Source organism: Tamandua tetradactyla, chromosome 16 (genome assembly GCF_023851605.1).
Source record: "Tamandua tetradactyla isolate mTamTet1 chromosome 16, mTamTet1.pri, whole genome shotgun sequence".
In the NCBI taxonomy this organism is placed as follows: Eukaryota; Metazoa; Chordata; class Mammalia; order Pilosa; family Myrmecophagidae; genus Tamandua; species Tamandua tetradactyla.
In genome coordinates this window covers 69,167,375-69,188,667 of record NC_135342.1, presented here as the reverse complement: position 1 = coordinate 69,188,667, position 21,293 = coordinate 69,167,375, and the positions used below count along the sequence as shown (strand labels likewise).

Here is a 21,293-nt window from a genome sequence, read left to right as displayed (position 1 = left end):
AGTCTTTCTGCTCCTCTTCCTTTCTCTTCTTCTGGACATCCATAGCATGTATATCCTTGTGCTTCGTGTTGTCATTCATTTCCCTGAGAACCTGTTCATATTTTTCTGTTCTTTTCCCTTTTCTTTTGTGTGTCAGTTTTCAAATGTCCTGTTCTCTAGTTCACTAATCCTTTCTTCTGCATCTTCAAGTCTGTTGTAGGTCTCTGCCTCTTCGGATCTACTGTTGTAGGTCTCCATTGTTTTATTTCATCTCTTCTTTTGTTCCTTTTCTTCCTATAAGTGCTGTGATTTGTTTTTTTAGACTTTCAAGTTCTTCTTTGTGTTCACTGAATGCTGTTATTGTATCCTTCAACTCTTTTGCCGTATCTTCCCGCAACTCTTTCATTTCATTTTTTAATGAGATTTTGTATGTCTGCTCTAACATTCTGAATTAGTTGTTTCATTTTGAATATCTCATTTGAAATGTAAATTTTTTCCTTTGGGCCATATCTTTGATTTTCCTAGTATGGCTCTTTTTTTTTTTTTTACAGGTGTCTAGGTGTTTAATTTTCTTAATCAGTTTATTCTGGAGGGTTTTTTTTTTTTCACTCTTTTACCTAGGGTTTTCTTGTTGGATAGCTTTGTTCTCTGTCATTCAGTTCAACTTCTAGCATAGGTTCTGTTAAACTGATCAGAATTTTTCAGCTTTTATTTTTCTGTTTTTTGCCCTGTGTATATGGAACCTTTTTTTGAGGGGGGTCTCCTCAGATCTGATCAGTCTCAGTCAGATTTTTCCAGGCCAGACAGATCCACATCTCAGGAGGAGAGAGTAGCCAGTATGAAGTTTCCCTGAGGGTGAGACCCAGAAGATTGTCACACTTTCCTGTGATGTCTCTAGACTGTGCCTTTCCTGTCCTGCCCAGCATGTTACACTTGTCTGCCTGCAGCTTCCCACCAGCATAAAGTGATGCAGTACCTTTGATTTCAGCACCCTCTCCCTGCCAGTGGTGTGGTTGGGACAGAGGTAGAGGTAAAGGGCAGGCTTAGGTTGCTTCTGTTTCCAGCCCTTGAAACCTGAATTCTCTGAAGGAAGGCTACCACTTCAGCCAGGCCCCACCCCCTTTTCTTAGGGAAGATACACCCTTTAGGGAACTGTCTCCATTTATCTATTTACTTGTGTTTCAGACATGCCTTAATTCTGTCCTTGCCTGAAGCCTGAGAGTGTTAAAAAAAAAAAAAAAAAAAAAAAAAGGAGGTGGACAAAAGTCTTTCAGAGCCGAACCCCAGCTTGCCAGGTTTGCTAGTCAAGAGCTGGAGTTGGCACGTGCCTCTGTGTGTCCCTCAGCTCTGTGTGCCCCCTTTTCTTGGAGTTTAACCCTTTTTCAGTTTAGGCTTATCTAATTTAAAAAGCCTCTGTTTTGTTTTGTTTTTGCCAACCACACCCTCTTTCTGCCAGGCAAAAAACTCCTGGTTCCTTTAGTGCTTACTAGGTTTGTCTGTGCTCAGGGCCTGTTTTCAGCTATTAGAATTTGTCAATAATTTTGCAGTTGGAGCTTGGTTGAGCTAACTCCTTGCTATTAGTAGAGTCTGTTTCTTTTCTCCTCGGGGAACCAACCTGCTGTACCCGTGGGGGAGGGGGTCAGCTGGAAGGAAATAACTGTAGTGTGGAGCTGTAAACCATACAATACTTTGAAATTTTTTCTATAGCTGCTTTTTAACATATACTTAGAAATTTATCATTTTTCTGCATATTATATTTCATAATAAAAAATGTTTAAAAAATTATTGTGGGTTATTCTAGTGATGATAGTCCATTGCATGATAATTCTGTTATCTTTCTGCATACATAGATCAAGAGCCCCATTGGATGCTTACTTTCAAGTGAGCAGGACCCAGCCTCCCTTCCCAGCTGCCTCTGACCATTCAGACACTAGGAGTCTTGTCTCTGAAGACTTGCAGGTATCAAGTAGTTCCGAATCTGACAGTGACAGCTCCACAGAGTATGAAGAGGTTGTCCAGACAGAGGAATCTGGGAGAGTCATTCTGGAAGGTGAGTCTTTTGCCCATGTTTGGATTCACAAGTCTAACATCCAGAAAACTTACAGAGCTTTTCCTGGCCATAATTATGTTAAGAGGGCTTATTTTACCTCACAGTTTAATGTGCTTTGTGACCCAGTAAGTTAATTACTTTGTAATGGCATTTTACAATCCCTTTCAATTTCTCTGAGAAAAAAAGTAGTCTTATTTAAAAAAAATTTTTGTAAATTTAACACCCTCTGTAGGCTGCCACTCAGTGCAAGTGGAACTTCATTTTTTAGTTGGTGGGCAGAAATTCCTAAAATAGATATTTTGCTGACATTAAAAAACACTAGTTGAAAGAATGTAAAAATCTCCCCAGCAGTGTGGGACAGAACTCCCAGGATTTATTGGAATCTGGCATCATGAGATTGAGAAAACCTTATTGACTGTAAGAGGGAAGAGAGAAATGAGACAGAACAAAGTTTCAGTGGCTGAGAGATTTCAAACAGAGCCAAGACTTATCCTGGAAGTTATTCTTAAGCATTATATAGATATCTTTTTTAGTTTATGGTATATTGAAGTGCCTGGAGAGAAGTATCTGAAACTCCTGAGCTGCGTTCCAGTAGCATTGATTCTTGAAGATGATTGATTGTATATCAATATGGCTTTTACAGTGTGACTCGGTGATTGTGAAAACCTCATGTCTGATGCTCCTTTTATCCAGGATATGGGCAGATGAGTTAAAAAATAAGGATTAAAAAACACATAAATAATAGAAGGGATAAGGAGTAAAATAGACTGGGTAGATTGCAATACTAGTGGTCACTGAGAGGGAGGGGTAAGGGGTATGGGATATGTGAGTTTTTACTTTTTCTTTCTTTTTCTGGAGTGATGCAAATGTTCAAAAAATGATCGTGGTGATGAATGCACAACTATGTGATGATATTGTGGACCATTGATTGTACACCATGTATGGACTGAATGCGTGTGAAGATTTGTCAATAAAAGTATTTTTAAAACAAACAAATAAAAACAGTGGTTGAGAGAACAAGGAGAAAGGAGAGAAAATAGGGTTCACGGATTACAGTACTTACAGCTAAGCTACAGCTCAGCAGAGCTACAGTGCTTAAGCTGCCCAGCCCACTCAAGGACATGCACAGAACATCCAGACATATGGGCAGTATAGTTAATGGACCTATTGACAGCCCACTGATGTCAGCTGTACGCAGGCTGAGACCACTGCAACCCATGGGCAGGTTGCCTATGCATCTTCTTATGGAAAACCTCCTCCTGGTTATACTTCTCCGACTGCCTCTCAGGCTTACAGCCAGCTTGTCCAGTGGTATGGCACTGGTGCTTACAATATGACCACTACTGTCAACACTACCTAAGCCTCCTGTGCAGCTCAGTCCACATATGGCACTTGGCCTGCTTACTCAACCTAAAAGCAACAGCTAGCAGCCACCAAATCTGAAAGACCACAGAACAGTAGCAAACCTGCTGAGACTAGTCAACTTCAGTCTAGCACAGGAGGTTATAACCAGCCTATCCTAGAATATGGACAGAGAAATCGATTATCCTCAGGTACCTGGAACTACCCCCAGTCACTGTATCTTCATCCTATCCTCCTACCAGCTATTCCTCTATACAGCTGACTGGTTATGATCAGAGCAGTTACTCTCAGCAGAACACCTATGAGCAGCTGAGCAACTATGGGCAGCAGAGTAGCTATGGTCAACAGAGCAACTGTGGGTAACAGCCTCCCACTATCTAGGCACTCCTCCCCGCAAAAAACTGAATCCTATAGCCAGACTCCAAGTAAATATAACCAACAAAACAGCAGCTTTAAGCAGCAGAATTCATTCTGACAGGACCATCCTACTAGCATGGGGTTTATGGGCCGGAGTCTGTGGGATTTTCTGGACCAGGAGAGAACTGAAGCATGAGTGACCCTGATAACCAGGCAGGAGAAGAGGGACATTTGATCATAGAGCCATGAGCATAGGTGGGCAGGGAGGAGGACATGGTGGAATAAGCGCTGGAGAGCAAGGTAGCTTCAATAAGCCTGGTGGACCCATGGATTAGGACCAAACTTTGAACTAGGCCCATCTATAGATCAAGATGAAGACTGACAAGACTGCAATTTATGTGTAAGGATTAAATGACAGGTTGACTAGGTGATCTGATGGGCCTCTTTAAGCATCGTGAGGTTGTGAAGATGAACTAGAGACCTGGACAACCCATGATCCACATCTATCTAGATAAGGAAGTGGGGAAGCCCAAAGGCAATACCACAGTGGCATATGCAAAACCCTGGACTGTCGAGGCTGCTGTGGGGTAGTTTGATAGGAAAGATTTTCAAGGTAGCAAACTTAAAGTCTTTCTTGCACAGAAGAACCCTCCAATGAAACATAGGAGGTGGTATGCCACTCTGCAAGGGCAGAGGGACGCCATTCCTAATCTGTGGGGGTGCAGAGGGTCCTGGGAACCAATGGTTCTCATGGGAGGCCATGGAGGAAATAGTGGAGGCCCCTCAAGAGGGCCTAGGATTTTCAGGGGAACCCAACTGGAGAAGGAAATGTCCATCACTGCCAGCAGTGTCCTGATCCAGGATTTGGAAACTAGAACTTCGCCTGGAATATAGAATTTAACCAGTGTAAGGCCCTAAGCCTGAGGTTTCTTCCCACCATCCTTCCAATTCCAGGGACTGACCAGGGCAGAGGTGGTTCTGGTGGCATGCAGGGAGAGGAACACCAGGAAAAGTGGAACAGAGATCTAATGTATAAAATGAAACCATCCTTTTATTAGAGAAATTTGAGTGGATTCTTTTAAAACCCAGGAGTAGGGAGTATTTTGAAATCTAGAAGCAATAAAAGAAAACTACCTAAAAAAATTTTAAGAGGCCAAGATGGCGGCTTAGCAATGTGCGCGTTTTAGTTCATGCTCCAGAACAACTACTAAGTAACCAGAAACAGTACAGAATACCTCCTGGAGCCATGATAGTGACCAGACACACAGCGTACCCCAGTCTGGACCAGCTGGACCGGCTGCGAGTCTCTGGAACCGTGAGTTCCCCAAGCTGCGGTGGCCGGGACCCCTCCCCCACAGGCGGCTTCCCAGAGGGAAAGGAAAGAGACTCTAACAGTAGCAGGGACTGAGTCCAACCAAACACCAATTGTGGCATTAATAAACAAATTCTGACTACTAAAAATAGGCCTCCAGCTCAGGCGAAACTGGTCAAGGCGGAGGTTGCTTATTGGGCTAACCGAAAAAGAGGAAAGGGGATGAAACAGAAGTTTCTGTGGCTGTTTCTACGGAGGCTTGACTGCCTCTGGATTCAGCGGTGGGACTAGTTGGGCTGCAACTGCTCCAGGCATAGGCAGAAACAGACTGCGTTCAGTGCTGTCTCCCGCCTGTTCCCCAGGGAAGGGGTGAAACCCAACTTAGGTGGAATCCCTCTCTCAAGGAATTCAGACCCCAGGGCTTGGCAATTTGAAGCCATTAAAACCAGCCTACAAACTCTCTTCTGTCTCCACCAAGCCCCCAGCAGGGAGAGCCTTCCAAAGTTAAAGGAGCCACAACATCTTTTGCTGATGGGACCCGCAGGCAGAAAAACACCACATACTGGGCAGGATAAGATAAGCAATCTCCAGAATGAACTAATTAAGGTAATTAAATGTCTAGACGCCAGCAAAAAATAACAAATCACACCAGGAAAATTGAAGATATGGCCCAGTCAAAGGAACAAACCAATAGTTCAAATGAGATACAGGAGCTGAAACAATTAATTCAGAATATACAAACAGAAATGGAAAACCTCTTCAAAAACCAAATCAGTGAATTGAGGGAGGACATGAAGAAGGCAAGGAGTGAACAAAAAGAAGAAATGGAAGGTCTGAAAAAACAAATCACAGAACTTATGGGAATGAAAGACACAGTAGAAGAGATGAAAAAAACAATGGAAACCTACAATGATAGATTTCAAGAGACAGAGGTTAGGATTAGTGAACTGGAGGATGGAACATCTGAAATCCAAGAAGAAACAGAAACTATAGGGAAAAGAATGGAAAAATATGAACAGGGACTCAGGGAATTGAATGATAATATGAAGCTCACAAATATACGTGTTGTGGGTGTCACAGAAGGAGAAGAGAAGGGAAAGGAAGGAGAAAAACTAATGGAAGAAATTGTCACTGAAAATTTCCCAACTCTTATGAAAGACCTAAAATTATAGATCCAAGGAGTCCAGAGTACCCCAAAGAGAATAGATCCAAATAGACGTTCTCTAAGACACTTACTAGTCAGAATGCCATAGGTAAAAGAGAAAGAGAGGATCTTGAAAGCAGCAAGAGAAAAGGAATCCATCACATACAAGGGAAACCCAATAAGACGATGTGTAGATTTCTCAGCAGAAACCATGGAGGCGAGAAAACAGTGAGATGATATATTTAAATTGCTAAAAGAGAAAAACTGCCAACCAAGAATTCTATACCCAGCAAAATTGTCCTTCAAAAATGAGGGAGAAATTAAAACATTTTCAGACAAAAAGTCACTGAGAATTTGTGACCAAGAGACCAGCTCTGCAAGAAATACTAAAGGGAGCACTAGAGACTGGTATGAAAAGACAGAAGAGAGAGGTGTGGAGAAGAGTGTAGAAAGAAGGAAAATTAGATATGACATATAAAATGCAAAAGGCAAAATGGTAGAGGAAAGTACCACCCAAAACAGTAATAACACTAAATGTTAATGGATTGAAATCCCCAATCAGAAGACATAGATTGGCAGAATGGATTTAAAAACAAGATCTTTCTATATGCTCTCTGCAGGAAACACATCTTAAACCCAAAGATAAGCATAGGTTGAAAGTGAAAGGTTGGGAAAAGATGCTTCATGCAAATAACAAACAGAAAAGAGCAGGAGGAGCTATACTAATATCCCACAAATTAGACTTCAAATGTAAAACAGTTAAAAGAGACAAAGAAGGATACTATGTACTAATAAAAGGAAAAATTCAACATGAAGACATAACAATCATAAATATTTATGCACCGAACCAGAATGCCCCAAAATACATGACGCAAACACTGCAAACACTGAAAAGGGAAGTAGACACATCTACCATAATAGTTGGAGATTTCAATTCCCCACTCTCATCAATGGACAGAACATCTAGACAGAGGCTCAATAAAGAAACAGAGAATTTGAACATTACAATAAATGAGCTAGATTTAATAGACTTTTATAGAACATTACACCCCACAACAGCAGGATACACCTTTTTCTCAAGTGCTCATGGATCATTCTCAAAGATAGACCATATACTGGGTCACAAAGCAAGTTTCAACAAATTTAAAAAGATTGAAATCATACACAACACTTTCTCGGATCATAAAGGAATGAAGTTGGAAATCAATAATAGGCATAGTGCCAGAAAATTCACACATACGTGGATGCTCAACAACGCACTCTTAAACAACCAGTGGGTCAAGGAAAAAATTACAAGAGAAATCAGTAAATATCTCAAGGCAAATGAAAATGAAAACACAACATATCAAAACTTATGGGATGCAACAAAGGCAGTGCTAAGAGGGAAATTTATTGCCCTAAATGCCTATATCAAAAAAGAAGAAAGGGCAAAAATTCGGAAATTGACTGTCCACTTGGAAGAACTGGAGAAAAAACAGCAAACTAACCCCAAAGAAAGCAAAAGGAAAGAAATAATAAAGATTAGAGCAAAAATAAATGAGATTGAGAACATGAAAACAATTGAGAAAATCAGTAAAATCAGAAGTTGGTTCTATGAGAAAATCAATAAGATTGATGGGCCCTTAGCAAGATTGACAAAAAGAAGAAGAGAGAGGATGCAAATAAATAAGATCAGAAATGAAAGAGGAGACATAACCACTGATCTCACAGAAATAAAGGAGGTAATAACAGGATATTATGAACAACTTTATGCCAATAAATACAACAATGTAGATGAAATGGACAAGTTCCTAGAAAGGCATGAACAACCAACTTTGACTCAAGAAGAAATAGATGACCTCAGCAAGCCAATCACAAGTAAAGAAATTGAATCAGTCATTAAAAACCTTCCCAAAAAGAAAAGTCCAGGACCAGACGGCTTCACAGTTGAATTCTACCAAACATTCCAGAAAGAATTAGTACCAACCCTGCTCAAATCCTTCAAAAAAATTGAAGAGGAGGGAAAGCTACCTTATTCATTCTGTGAAGTCAGCATCACCCTCCTACCAAAACCAGGCAAAGATATTACAAAAAAAGAAAACTACAGACCAATCTCTCTAATGAATATAGATGCAAAAATCCTCAACAGAATTCTATCAAATCGAATCCAGCAACACATTAAAAGAATTATACATCATGACCAAGTAGGATTCATCCGAGGTATGCAAGGATGGTTCAACATAAGAAAATCAATTAATGTAATACACCATATCAACAAATCAAAGCAGAAAAATCACATGATCATCTCAATGGATGCAGAGAAGGCATTTGACAAGATTCAACATCCTTTCCTGTTGAAAACACTTCAAAGGATAGGAATACAAGGGAACTTCCTTAAAATGATAGAGGGAATATATGAAAAACCCACAGCTAATATCCTCCTCAATGCGGAAAAGCTTTCAGTTTTTCCCCTAAGATCAGGAACAAGACAAGGATGTCCACTATCACCACTATTATTCAACATTGTGTTGGAAGTTCTAGCCAGAGCAATTAGACGAGAAAAAGAAATACAAGGCATCAAAATTGAAAAGGGAGAAGTAAAACTACCACTGTTTGCAGATGATATGATACTATACGTCGAAAACCCTGAAAAATCCACAACAAAGGTACTAGAGCTAATAACCGAATACAGCAAAGTGGCAGGTTACAAGATCAACACTCAAAAATCTGTAGTGTTTCTCTACATTAGCAGTGAACAATCTGAAGGGGAAATCAAGAAACGAATTCCATTTACAATTGCAACTAAAAGAATAAAATACTTAGGAATAAATTTAACTAAATAGACAAAAGACCTATACAAAGAAAACTACAAAAAACCGTTAAAAGAAATCACAGAAGACCTAAAATGATGAAAGGGCACACCATGTTCATTGATTGGAAGACTAAATATAGTTAAGATGTCAATTCTACCTAAATTGATTTACAGATTCAATGCAGTATCGATCAAAATCCCAACAACTTAGTTTTCAGAAATAGAAAAACCAATAAGCAAATTTATCTGAAAGGGCAGGGTGCCCCAAATTGCTAAAAGTATCTTGAGGAAAAAAAACGAAGCTGGAGCTCTCACACTGCCTGACTTTAAGGCATATTATGAAACCACAGTGGTCAAAACGGCATGGTACTGGCATAAAGATAGATATATTGACCAATGGAATCGAATAGAGTGCTCAGATATAGACCCTCTCATGTATGGACATTTGATCTTTGATAAGGGAGTCAAGCCAACTCATTTGGGACAGAACAGTCTCTTCAATAAATGTTTCCTGGAGAGCTGGATATCCATATATATGCAAAACAATGAAAGAGGACCCATATCTCACACCCTATACAAAAGTTAACTCAAATTGGATCAAAGATCTAAACATTAGGTCTAAGACCATAAAACAGTAAGACCATAAACAGCACCTCTTGCTTTAGGTGTAAGGCGGTTTTATGGACCTTACACCTAAAGCAAGAGCACTGAAGAAATAAATAAATAAATGGGAGCTGCTCAAAATTAAAATTTTGTGCATCAAAGAACTTCATCAAGAAAGTAAAAAGACAGCCTACAGAATGGGAGACAATACTTGGAAAGAACATAACAGATAAAGGTCTAGTATCCAGAATTTATAAAGAGATTGTTCAACTCAACAACAAAAAGACAGCCAATCCAATTACAAAATGGGAAAAAGACTTGAACAGACAGTTCTCAGAAGCGGAAGTACAAATGGCCAAAAGGCACATGAAGAGATGCTCAACATCCCTGGCCATTAGAGAAATGCAAACCAAAACCACAATGAGATATCATCTCACACCCACCAGAATGGCCATTATCAACGATACAGAAAGTGTCAAGTGCTGGAGAGGGTGTGGAGAAAGAGACACCCTTGTTCACTGTTGGTGGGAATGTCAAATGGTGCAACCACTATGGAAGGCAGTTTGGCAGTTCCTCAAAGAGCTGAATATAGAATTGCCATATGACCCAGCGATACCATTGCCAGGTATCTACTCAGAGGACTTAAGGGCAAAGATACAAACGGACACTTGCACACCAATATTGATAGCAGCGTTATTTACAATTGCAAAGAGAGGGAAACAGCCAAAATGTCCATCAACAGACGAGTGACTAAACAAACTGTGGTATATACATGCGATGGAATATTATGCAGCTTTAAGACAGAATAAACTTTTGAAGTATGTAACAACATGGATGGACCTTGAGAACGTTATGCTAAGTGAGACTAGCCAAAAACTAAAGGACAAATACTGTATGGTCTCGCTGATATGAACTGACATTAATGAATAAACTTGGAATATGTCGTTGGTAATAGAGACCATCAGGAGATAGAAATCAGGTACGATATTGGGTAATTAGAGCTGACGGGATACAGACTTTGCAAAAGGACTGGATACAAAAACTCAGAAATGGACAGTACAATACTACCTAATTGTAATGTAATTATGTTAAAACACTGAATGAAGCTGGGTGTGAGAATGATAGAGGGAGGAGGGCTGGGGACATAAATGAAATCAGAAAGAAAGATAGATGTTAAAGATCGAGGTGATATAATCTACGAATGCCTAGAGTGTATAATAATAGTGAAATGTACAATGTACAAATTTTAAAAAATGTTTTTGCTTGAGGAAGAACAAAGGAATGTCATTATTGCAGGGTGCTGAAAATACATGGTAATTAATACTTTAAAATGTCACCTTATGTGTGAGAATAAAGCAAAAAATGTTTGTTATGAAATTTATATTTTGACCAGAGCGTTTCCTAATATAACTCATGTAGATAGTTTGATTGAATGTCCTAAGTACTTGGAATCTCAGGTAGGACATGAGATTTTGTTGGTTTGTCCAGAGTGATGCCCTGATGAATCCCAGAGTAATTTGATCAGTGACTGGAAAAGTATTTGCAAGCCCCCTTTGAGGAATCATGAGAGCGGGGAGAAATTCAACTTCCCCAAGTTGAATTCTTGATATTCTCACAAGCAGTGTGGACAACCAAAGCTATAGGCTGAGCCCCCAGTCTTGGGGCTTGTTCATATGAAACTTAATCCCACTAATGATAGGTTAAGTCTACTTAAAATTTAGGCCTAAGAGTCACCCCGAAGAGAGCCTCTTTTATTGCTCAGATGTGACCTCTCTCTCCAGCCAACATCACGAGCACTCTCACCACCCTCCCCCTCTCTGCGTTGGACATGACTCCTAGGGGTGTGGACCTTCCTGGCAACGTGGAACAGAGATCCTGAAATGAGCCGAGACTCAGCATCAAGGGACTGAGAAAAACCCTAGAATCAGTTGAGAATTAACATCAAGGGATTGAGAGAACCTTCTTGACCAAAAGGGGGAAGAGTGAACTGAGACCAAGTGTCAATGGCTGAGAGACTCCAAACAGAGTCTAGAGGTTATCCTGGAGGTTATTCTTATGCATTAAGTAGATATCACCTTGTTGTTCAAGATGTAGCGGAGAGGCTGGAGGGAACTGCCTGAAAATGTAGAGCTGTGTTCCAGTAGCCATGTTTCTTGATGATGATTGAAGAATGATACAGCTTTCACAACGAGACTCTGAAGGTGAAAACCTTCTGTCTGATGCTTCTTTTAGCTACTGTATCAACAGAAGTGTAGAACATATGGAATAAAAATAAATAATAGGGAGGAACAAATGTTAAAATAAATTTAGTTTGCAATGCTAGTGGTAAATGAAAGCGAGGGGTACGGGGTATGGTATGTATAATCTTTTTTTTCTCTATTATCTTTTTATTTCTTTTTCTAAATTGATGCAGATGTTCTAAGAAATGATGAATATGCAACTACGTGATGATATTAAGAATTCCTGATTTATATGTCAATTGGAATGATATCTTAATGTTTTTTATTAATTTTTAAAATTAATAACAAAAAGTTAAATAAAATTTAAAAAAATTTTATAAGTTTTTTTGTGTGGCAGTAAACCATAAATACTGAATCAGTCATTCCGCTTAGAAAGTAGATTAGTGGTTGCCTAGGTTTCCAAGTGCAAACAGGAAACAACTCTAAATAGTCATGAGAGATCTTGGGGGTTGATGGAAAAGTTTTAAAATTGGATTTTGATAATGGTTGCATAACTGTGTTTACTAAAATCACAGGATTATACACTTAAACCAGGTGTATTTTATGTTGTGTAAATTAGACTCAATATAATGAAATAAACAAATGACTATAATCAAAGTTGAAAAGAAACCCCGTCTGATTTTTGAGGAAAAATATTTTAATTCTCAACTAAATTAAAATTTACAATTTATGGGTGCAGAGGATAGTTTGGTTGTAGAATGCTCGCTTTCCATGCAGGAGACTTGGTTTCAATTGCCAGACCATGCATCCTCCCCCCAAATTTAGAATTTATGTTCACTGAAAGTCATTAAGAGTAAAATGGCAATGCACAGACTGTAAAAGATATTCATAATATATGTGTCTGAAAAAGTCCTTTTATCTAGGATTATGTAAATAACCTCTCCTATAACATAGTAGACAAGAGGACAAAAGGTTTGAAAAGTGCTCCCAAAAGAGAGTATCCAAATAGCAATAAATATATATATAAAGACTTCATGAATCATCAGGAAAATGTAATTTTTTAACTGTGAAAAATAACATGTACGAAAAAATCAATAAATTTCCAAGTATATTTTAACAGGTAGTTATACAACAAGTTTTAAAGTTGGTATGGGTTGCAGGTCCATGATTTTTCATTTTTTTTCTAGCTGCTCCAAGAGACGAGACAAAAAGGAATATCAAAATATTGATTCAGTAGTCATTTTCATTTGTTAAATCCTGTCTTGTCTATTATACTCTTTTTGTTTTTTGTGAAAAATAGCATATACAAAAAAAGCAGTAAATTTCAATGTAGATTGCAGCAGTTAATTGTAGAACACATTTCAGACTTTGGTATGGGTTACAATTCCACAATTTTAGTTTTTTATTTCTAGCTGCTCTAATGTACTGAAGACTAAAAGAAATATCAATACACTATACTTACAGACCCACTAGTAAACCACCTTCACTTGTATCTACTCGCTTACAGTTAAGATCAACCTCATTAGCCAACTGTTCACCCATCTCAAGTTTCTGTGTATCTCTAGGTCACCTATATGCTGTATTACAACCTTCTGATTTTACCTTTACCATGTTCATGAAAGTGGAATTATATAGTATTTGTTCTTTTGTGTCTGGTTTATTTCACTCAGGATTATGTCCTCAAGGCTCATCTATCATATCATGTGGTTCAGGATGTTATTTTGTCTTAGAGCTACATAATATTCATGTCTATATCACATTTTGTTAATGCACTCGTCTTTTAATGGGCACTTGGATTGTTTCCACCTCTTGGCGATTGTGAATAGAGTTGCTTTGTACATTGGTGTGCAAATGTCTGTTTGTGTCACTGCTTTCAGCTCTTCTGGTTATATTCCAAGTTATATTGCTGCGTCATGGGGCAACTCAGTATTTAGTTTCCTAAGGAACCACAAAACTGTCTTCCAAGGTGGATACATTACCCTCTCCTTTTGTGATTCTGATGCAAGGAAGCTATTAATGATAAGCTTAAATGGTGGTTTTACACTTTATACTTTCACTATCAATTATAGTTTTATCCTAAATTAACTTGTTCATTAGATCAGATTTTCCATTTCTTCATGTTCAGCTTCTTGTTTCAGCTAATCCATTTGCTAATCTGTAGTGCATAGCAGCCACTCTTATAGGTGTGAGGTGGTGTGTTAGTTAGATTCAGTTGTGAACTTGGCCAGGTTAGCATACCTAGTCTGGTTGCTGCGGACATAAGCCAATGGTACGTGAACCTCATCTGTTGCTAATTACATCTGCAGTCGGCTAGGAGGCGTGTCTGGTGCAGTGAATGACGTTTGACTTAATTGGCTGGTGCTTAAATGAGAGAACGCAATGTAGCACAGCCTAAGCAGCTCGGCATTCCTCATCTCAGCACTTGCAGCTCAGCCCAGGCCTTTGGAGCTGGAGAAAGAAGTCACCCTGGGGAAAGTTGTTGGAACCCAAGGGCCTGGAGAGACGACCAGCAGAGACCATCCTGTGCCTTCCATGTAAGAAAGAGCCTCAGTGGAAAGTTAGCTGCTTTTCCTCTGAAGAACTAACAAAATAAATCCCCTTTTATTAAAGCCAATCCGTCTCTGGTGTGTTGCATTCCAGCAGCTAGCAAACTAGAACAGGTGGTATCTCATTGTAGTCTTGATCTGCATTTCCCTTACAGTTAATGAGAATGAGTATCTCTTCATGTGCTTTTTATCCATCTGTATTTTTTTTTTCAGAAAAATGTCTTTTCATATCTGTAGTCCACTTTAAAATTGGGTTGCTTGCCTATGAAACCAGGAGGGAAGATAGACAATAATGACTGAGATGGTATAATCTAGGAATGTTTAGGGTGTGAAATGATAGTGACTAAATGTAAAAATTAAAAAATCTTTTTCCGTGAAGGAGAACAAAGGAATGTCAGTATTGCAAGGTGTTGAAAATAAATGGTCATTCATATTTTAAAACTTCAACTTCTGTGTGAGACTAAAGCAAGAAAGGTAATTGGTACAAAATTTGTATTTTGACTAGTGCAACCAAATCAATAGGCCAAGCCCTCAATTTTGGGGTTTGTTCTTATGAAATTTATCCCCCAAAAAGGATAAGCTAAGCCTACTTAAAATCAGGCCCAAGAGTCACCCCCAGAGAACATTGTTGCTCAGACGTGGCCTCTTTCTCTCTCTCAGCCAACACAACAGGCAAATTCACTGCCCTCCCCCTCTCTGTGTGGGACATGACTCCCTGGGGTGTGAACCTACCTGACAATGTGGGACAGAAATCCTAGAATGAGCTGGGACTCAGTATCAAGGGATTGAGAAAACCTTCTTGACTGAAAGGAGGAAGAGAGAAATGGGGCAAAATAAAGTGTCTCAGTGGGTTTCAAACAGAGTTTAGAGGTTATCCTGGAGGTTATTCGTACTCATTATATAGATATCACCTTTTTAGTTTATGGTGTATTAGAGTGGCTAGAAGAAGGTACCTGAAACTGTAGAGATGTGTTCCATAGATGTGTTTCTTGAAGATAATTGTATAATGATACAGCTTTTGCAGTGTGACTGTGATTGTGAAAACCTTGTGTCTGATAACCCTTTTATCTACGGTACAGACAGATGAATAAAAATATGGATAAAAATAGATAATAGGGGAACAAATGTTAAAATTAATTGAATAGATTGAAATAGTATTGGTCAATGAAAGGGAGAGGTAAGGGGTATGACATGTATGAGTTTTTCTTTTTTCTTTCTTTTTCTGAAGAAATGTAAATGTTCAAAAAATGATCATGGTGATGAATATAGAACTATGTGATGATATTGTGAGCCATTGATCGTTACCATGTCAAGAATGTTCGTATTGTAAAAATGTTGGTATGTTGGTTCATTGTCTTTTTTTTCATCACATAGTTGTATATTCATCATCATGATCATTTCTTAGAACATTTGCATGAATTCAGAAAAAGAAATAAAAGGAAAACGGGGAAAAAAAAATACACGCATACCATGCCCCTTACCCCTCCTATTCATTGATCACTAGCATTTCAACCTACTAAATTTATTTCAACATTTGTTCCCCCTATTATTTATTTATTTTTAATCCATATGTTTTACTCATCTGTCCATAAGGTAGATAAAAGAATCATCAGACACAAGGTTTTAATAATTATACAGTCACATTGCAAAAGCTGTATCATTATACAATCATCTACAAGAAACATGGGCGGTTCATTGTTTATAATAAAAATATAAAAAAATAATAATAATTGGGTTGCTTGTTCTTTTACTGTTGCAGGATTTCTTTATTTATGCAGGATTTCAGATCTTTATCTGATATGTGATTTCCAAATATTTCTCCCATTGAGTTGGCTGCCTCTTCACCTTTTTGAGAAAGTGTTTTGAGATACGAAAGCATTTGATTTTGAGGAGTTCCTGTTAATCCATTTTTTTCCTTTGTTGCTTGTGCTCTGGGTGTAAAGTTTAGGAAGCTACCTCCTATTACTAGGTCTTGAAGATGTTTCCCTACAGTTTTCTTCTAGGAGCTTTATGGTACTGGTTCTTATATTTAGGTGTTTGATACACTTTGGGTTGATTTTTGTGTTCAGTGTGAGGTAAGGTTCCTCTTTCATTCTTTTGCCTATTGATATCCAGTTCTCCCATACCCATTTATTGAAAAAACTATTTTTCTCAATTCGGTGGATTTGGAGGCCTTGTCGATGATGAGTTGACCGTAGATTTGGTGGTCTGTTTCGGCACTGTTGATTTGATTCCATTGGTCAGTACTTGTTTCTTTGTGCCAGTACCAACCATGCTGTTTTGACCACTGTGGCTTTATAATAAGTTTTAAAATCAGGAAGTGTTAATTCTCCCACTACATTCTTTTTTAGGATGTTTTAGCTATTCGAGGTCTCTTTCCCTTCCAGATGAATTTGGAAACTAATTGTACTTGTTTTTCCAGGTCTTCAAAATAAGTGGCTGAAATTTTGATTGGTACTGGGTTGATTCTGTAGATCAGTTTGGGTAGAATTGACATCTTAACTATATTTAACCTTCCTATCCATAAGCAGTGAATGTCTTCCCACCTATTTACATCTCAGATTTTTTTTAGCAATGTTATGTAGTTTTCTGTGTACAGGTCCTTTACATCCTTAGTTAAGTTCATTCCTAGATACTTGATTCTTTTAGTTGCTATTTTGAATGAAATGTTTTCCTTAATTGACTCCTCAGGTCATTCTTTGTGTATAGAAACATTACTGGTTTGTGCACATTAATTTTATATCCCGCCACCGCGCTGAATTTATTAGCTCAAGTAACTTTGTTGTAGATTTCTCAGGATTTTCCGAGTATAATACCATGTCATTTGCAAATAGTGAAAGTTGTCATTTTTCTTTTCTGATTTGGATGGCTTTCATTTTTTTCCTGCCTGATTTCTTTAGCTAGAACTTCTAGTACAATGTGAGTGTAGGGGGAAGCGCTTTCAGTCTCTCTCCATTGAGTACATGTTGGCTATGGATTGTTCATATATTCCCTTTATCATATTCAGGAAGTTACCTTTGATTTCTATCTTTTGAAGTGTTTTTATCAGAAAAGGATGTTGAATTTTTTTTTTCTTAAATTTTTTATTGTGAAATATTTTATATATATGCAAAAGAGCGATAAATTTCCAAGTACATTTTAACAAATAGTTATAGAACAGATTTTAAAGTTTGGTGTGGGTTACAGTTCCAAGATTTTTTGTTTTTTCTTCTAGATGTTCCAAGACACAGGAGACCAACAGAAATATCAATGTAATGATTCAGCAGTCATATTCATTTGTTAAATCCTATCTTTTCTGTTATACTCTTCCTTCTTTTTTTTCTTTTTTTGTGAAAAATAACATATATGCAAAAAAAGCAATAAGTTTAAAAGTACATCGCAATAAGTAGTTGTAGAACAGATTTCAGTGTTTGTTTTTTTTTTATTAATTAACGGAAAAAAAGAAATTAACCCAACATTTAGAAATCATACCATTCTACATATGCAATCAGTAATTCTTAACATCATCACATAGATGCATGATCATCGTTTCTTAGTACATTTGCATCGGTTTAGAAGAACTAGCAACACAACCGAAAAAGATATAGAATGTTAATATAGAGAAAAAAAATAAAAGTAATAATAGTAAGAACAAAACAAAACAAAACAAAAACCTATAGCTCGGATGCAGCTTCATTCAGTGTTTTAACATGATTACTTTACAATTAGGTATTATTGTGCTGTCCATTTTTGAGTTTTTGTATCTAGTCCTGTTGCACAGTCTGTATCCCTTCAGCTCCAATTACCCATTATCTTACCCTGTTTCTAACTCCTGCTGGTCTCTGTTACCAATGACATATTCCAAGTTTATTCTCGAATGTTGGTTCATATCAGTGGGACCATACAGTATTTGTCCTTTAGTTTTGGGCTAGACTCACTCAGCATAATGTTCTCTAGGTCCATCCACGTTATTACATGCTTCATAAGTTTATCCTGTCTTAAAGCTGCATAATATTCCATCGTAGGTATACGCCACAGTTTGTTTAGCCACTCGTCTGTTGATGGACATTTTGGCTGTTTCCATCTCTTTGCAATTGTAAATAACGCTGCTATAAACATTGGTGTGCAAATGTCCGTTTGTGTCTTTGCCCTTAAGTCCTTTGAGTAGATACCTAGCAATGGTATTGCTGGGTCATATGGCAATTCTATATTCAGTTTTTTGAGGAACCGCCAAACTGCCTTCCACAGTGGTTGCACCATTTGACATTCCCACCAACAGTGGATAAGTGTGCCTCTTTCTCCGCATCCTCTCCAGCACTTGTCATTTTCTGTTTTGTTGATAATGGCCATTCTGGTGGGTGTGAGATGATATCTCATTGTGGTTTTGATTTGCATTTCTCTAATGGCCAGGGACATTGAGCATCTCTTCATGTGCCTTTTGGCCATTTGTATTTCCTCTTCTGGTAGGTGTCTGTTCAAGTCTTTTTCCCATTTTGTAATTGGGTTGGCTGTCTTTTTGTTGTTGAGTTGGACAGTCTCTTTATAAATTCTGGATACTAGACCTTTATCTGATATGTCGTTTCCAAATATTGTCTCCCATTGTGTAGGCTGTCTTTCTACTTTCTTGATGAAGTGCTTTGATGCACAAAAGTGTTTAATTTTGAGGAGCTCCCATTTATTTATTTCCTTCTTCAGTGCTCTTGCTTTAGGTTTAAGGTCCATAAAACCGCCTCCAATTGTAAGATTCATAAGATATCTCCCTACATTTTCCTCTGTTTTATGGTCTTAGACCTAATGTTTAGATCTTTGATCCATTTTGAATTAACTTTTGTGTAGGGTGTGAGATACGGGTCTTCTTTCATTCTTTTGCATATGAATATCCAGTTCTCTAGGCACCATTTATTGAAGAGACTGTTCTGTCCTAGGTGAGTTGGCTTGACTCCCTTATCAAAGATCAAATGTCCATAGATGAGAGGGTCTATATCTGAGCACTCTATTCGATTCTATTGGTCGATATATCTATCTTTATGCCAATACCATGCTGTTTTGACCACTGTGGCTTTATAATATGCCTTAAAGTCCAGCTGCGTGAGACCTCCAGCTTTGTTTTTTTTCCTCAAGATACTTTTAGCAATTCGGGGCACCCTGCCCTTCCAGATAAATTTGCTTATTGGTTTTTATATTTCTGAAAAATAAGTTGTTGGGATTTTGATTGGTATTGCATTGAATCTGTAAATCAATTTAGATAGGATTGACATCTTAACTATATTTAGTCTTCCAATCCATGAACATGGTATGCCCTTCCATCTATTTAGGTCTTCTGTGATTTCTTTTAACAGTTTTTTGTAATTTTCTTTATATAGGTTTTTTGTCGCTTTAGTTAAATTTATTCCTAGGTATTTTATTCTTTTAGTTGCAATTGTAAATGGGATTTGTTTCTTGATTTCCCCCTCAGCTTGTTCATTACTAGTGTATAGAAATGCTACAGATTTTTGAATGTTGATCTTGTAACCTGCTACTTTGCTGTACTCATTTATTAGCTCTAGTAGTTTTGTTGTGGATTTTTCCGGGTTTTCAACGTATAGTATCATATCGTCTGTAAACAGTGATAGTTTTACTTCTTCCTTTCCAATTTTGATGCCTTGTATTTCTTTTTATTGTCTAATTGCTCTGGCTAGAACTTCCAACACGATGTTGAATAATAGTGGTGATAGTGGACATCCTTGTCTTGTTCCTGATCTTAGGGAGAAAGTTTTCAATTTTTCCCCATTGAGGATGATATTAGCTGTGGGTTTTTCATATATTCCCTCTATCATTTTAAGGAAGTTCCCTTGTATTCCTATCTTTTGAAGTGTTTTCAACAGGAAAGGATGTTGAATCTTGTCAAATGCCTTCTCTGCATCAATTGAGATGATCATGTGATTTTTCTGCTTTGATTGTTGATATGGTGTATTACATTAATTGATTTTCTTATGTTGAACCATCCTTGCATACCTCGGATGAATCCTACTTGGTCCTGATGTATAATTCTTTTAATGTGTTGTTGGATTCGATTTGCTAGAATTTTGTTGAGGATTTTTGCATCTATATTCATTAGAGAGATTGGTCTGTAGTTTTCTTTTTTTGTAATATCTTTGCCTGGTTTTGGTATGAGGGTGATGCTGGCTTCATAGAATGAATTAGGTAATTTTCCCTCCACTTCGATTATTTTGAAGAGTTTGAGGAGAGTTGGTACTAATTCTTTCTGGAATGTTTGATAGAATTCACATGTGAAACCGTCTGGTCCTGGACTTTTCTTTTTAGGAAGCTTTTGAATGACTGATTCAATTTCTTTACTTGTGATTGGTTTGTTGAGGTCATCTATTTCTTCTTGAGTCAAAGTTGGTTGTTCATGTCTTTCCAGGAATCCGTCCATTTCATCTAAATTGTTGTATTTATTAGCATAAAGTTGTTCATAGTATCCTGTTATTACATCCTTTATTTCTGTGAGATCAGTGGTTATGTCTCCTCTTCCATTTCTGATCTTATTTATTTGCATCCTCTCTCTTCTTCTTTTTGTCAATCTTGATAAGGGCCCATCAATCTTATTGATTTTCTCATAGAACCAACTTCTGGTCTTATTGATTTTCTCTATTGTTTTCATGTTTTCAATTTCATTTATTTCTGCTCTAATCTTTGTTATTTCTTTCCTTTTGCTTGCTTTGGGGTTAGTTTGCTGTTCTTTCTCCAGTTCTTCCAAGTGGACAGTTAATTCCTGCATTTTTGCCTTTTCTTCTTTTCCGATATAGGCATTTAGGGCAATAAATTTCCCTCTTAGCACTGCCTTTGCTGCGTCCCATAGGTTTTGATATGTTGTGTTTTCATTTTCATTCGCCTCTAGGTATTTACTAATTTCTCTTGCAATTTCTTCTTTGACCCACTTGTTGTTTAAGAGTGTGTTGTTGAGCCTCCATGTATTTGTGAATTTTCTGGCACTCCACCTATTATTGA

General features: G+C 37.8%; 1 protein-coding gene and 2 pseudogenes across 4 annotated transcripts in view; all 3 read left to right on the top strand.

The window, feature by feature from the left end:
- Positions 1 to 21,293, top strand: part of RFWD3 (ring finger and WD repeat domain 3) — an 85,125-nt gene that overhangs the window by 21,108 nt on the left and 42,724 nt on the right. For all 4 annotated transcript variants that reach the window (XM_077133020.1, XM_077133021.1, XM_077133019.1 and 1 more), the window contains exon 3: positions 1,830 to 2,029. In XM_077133020.1, the coding sequence (XP_076989135.1) occupies positions 1,830 to 2,029 (200 nt within the window). The remainder of the gene's footprint in view (positions 1 to 1,829; positions 2,030 to 21,293) is intronic.
- LOC143659999 (RNA-binding protein EWS pseudogene) lies at positions 2,660 to 3,866 on the top strand (annotated as a pseudogene).
- Positions 3,994 to 4,806, top strand: LOC143659741 (RNA-binding protein EWS pseudogene; annotated as a pseudogene).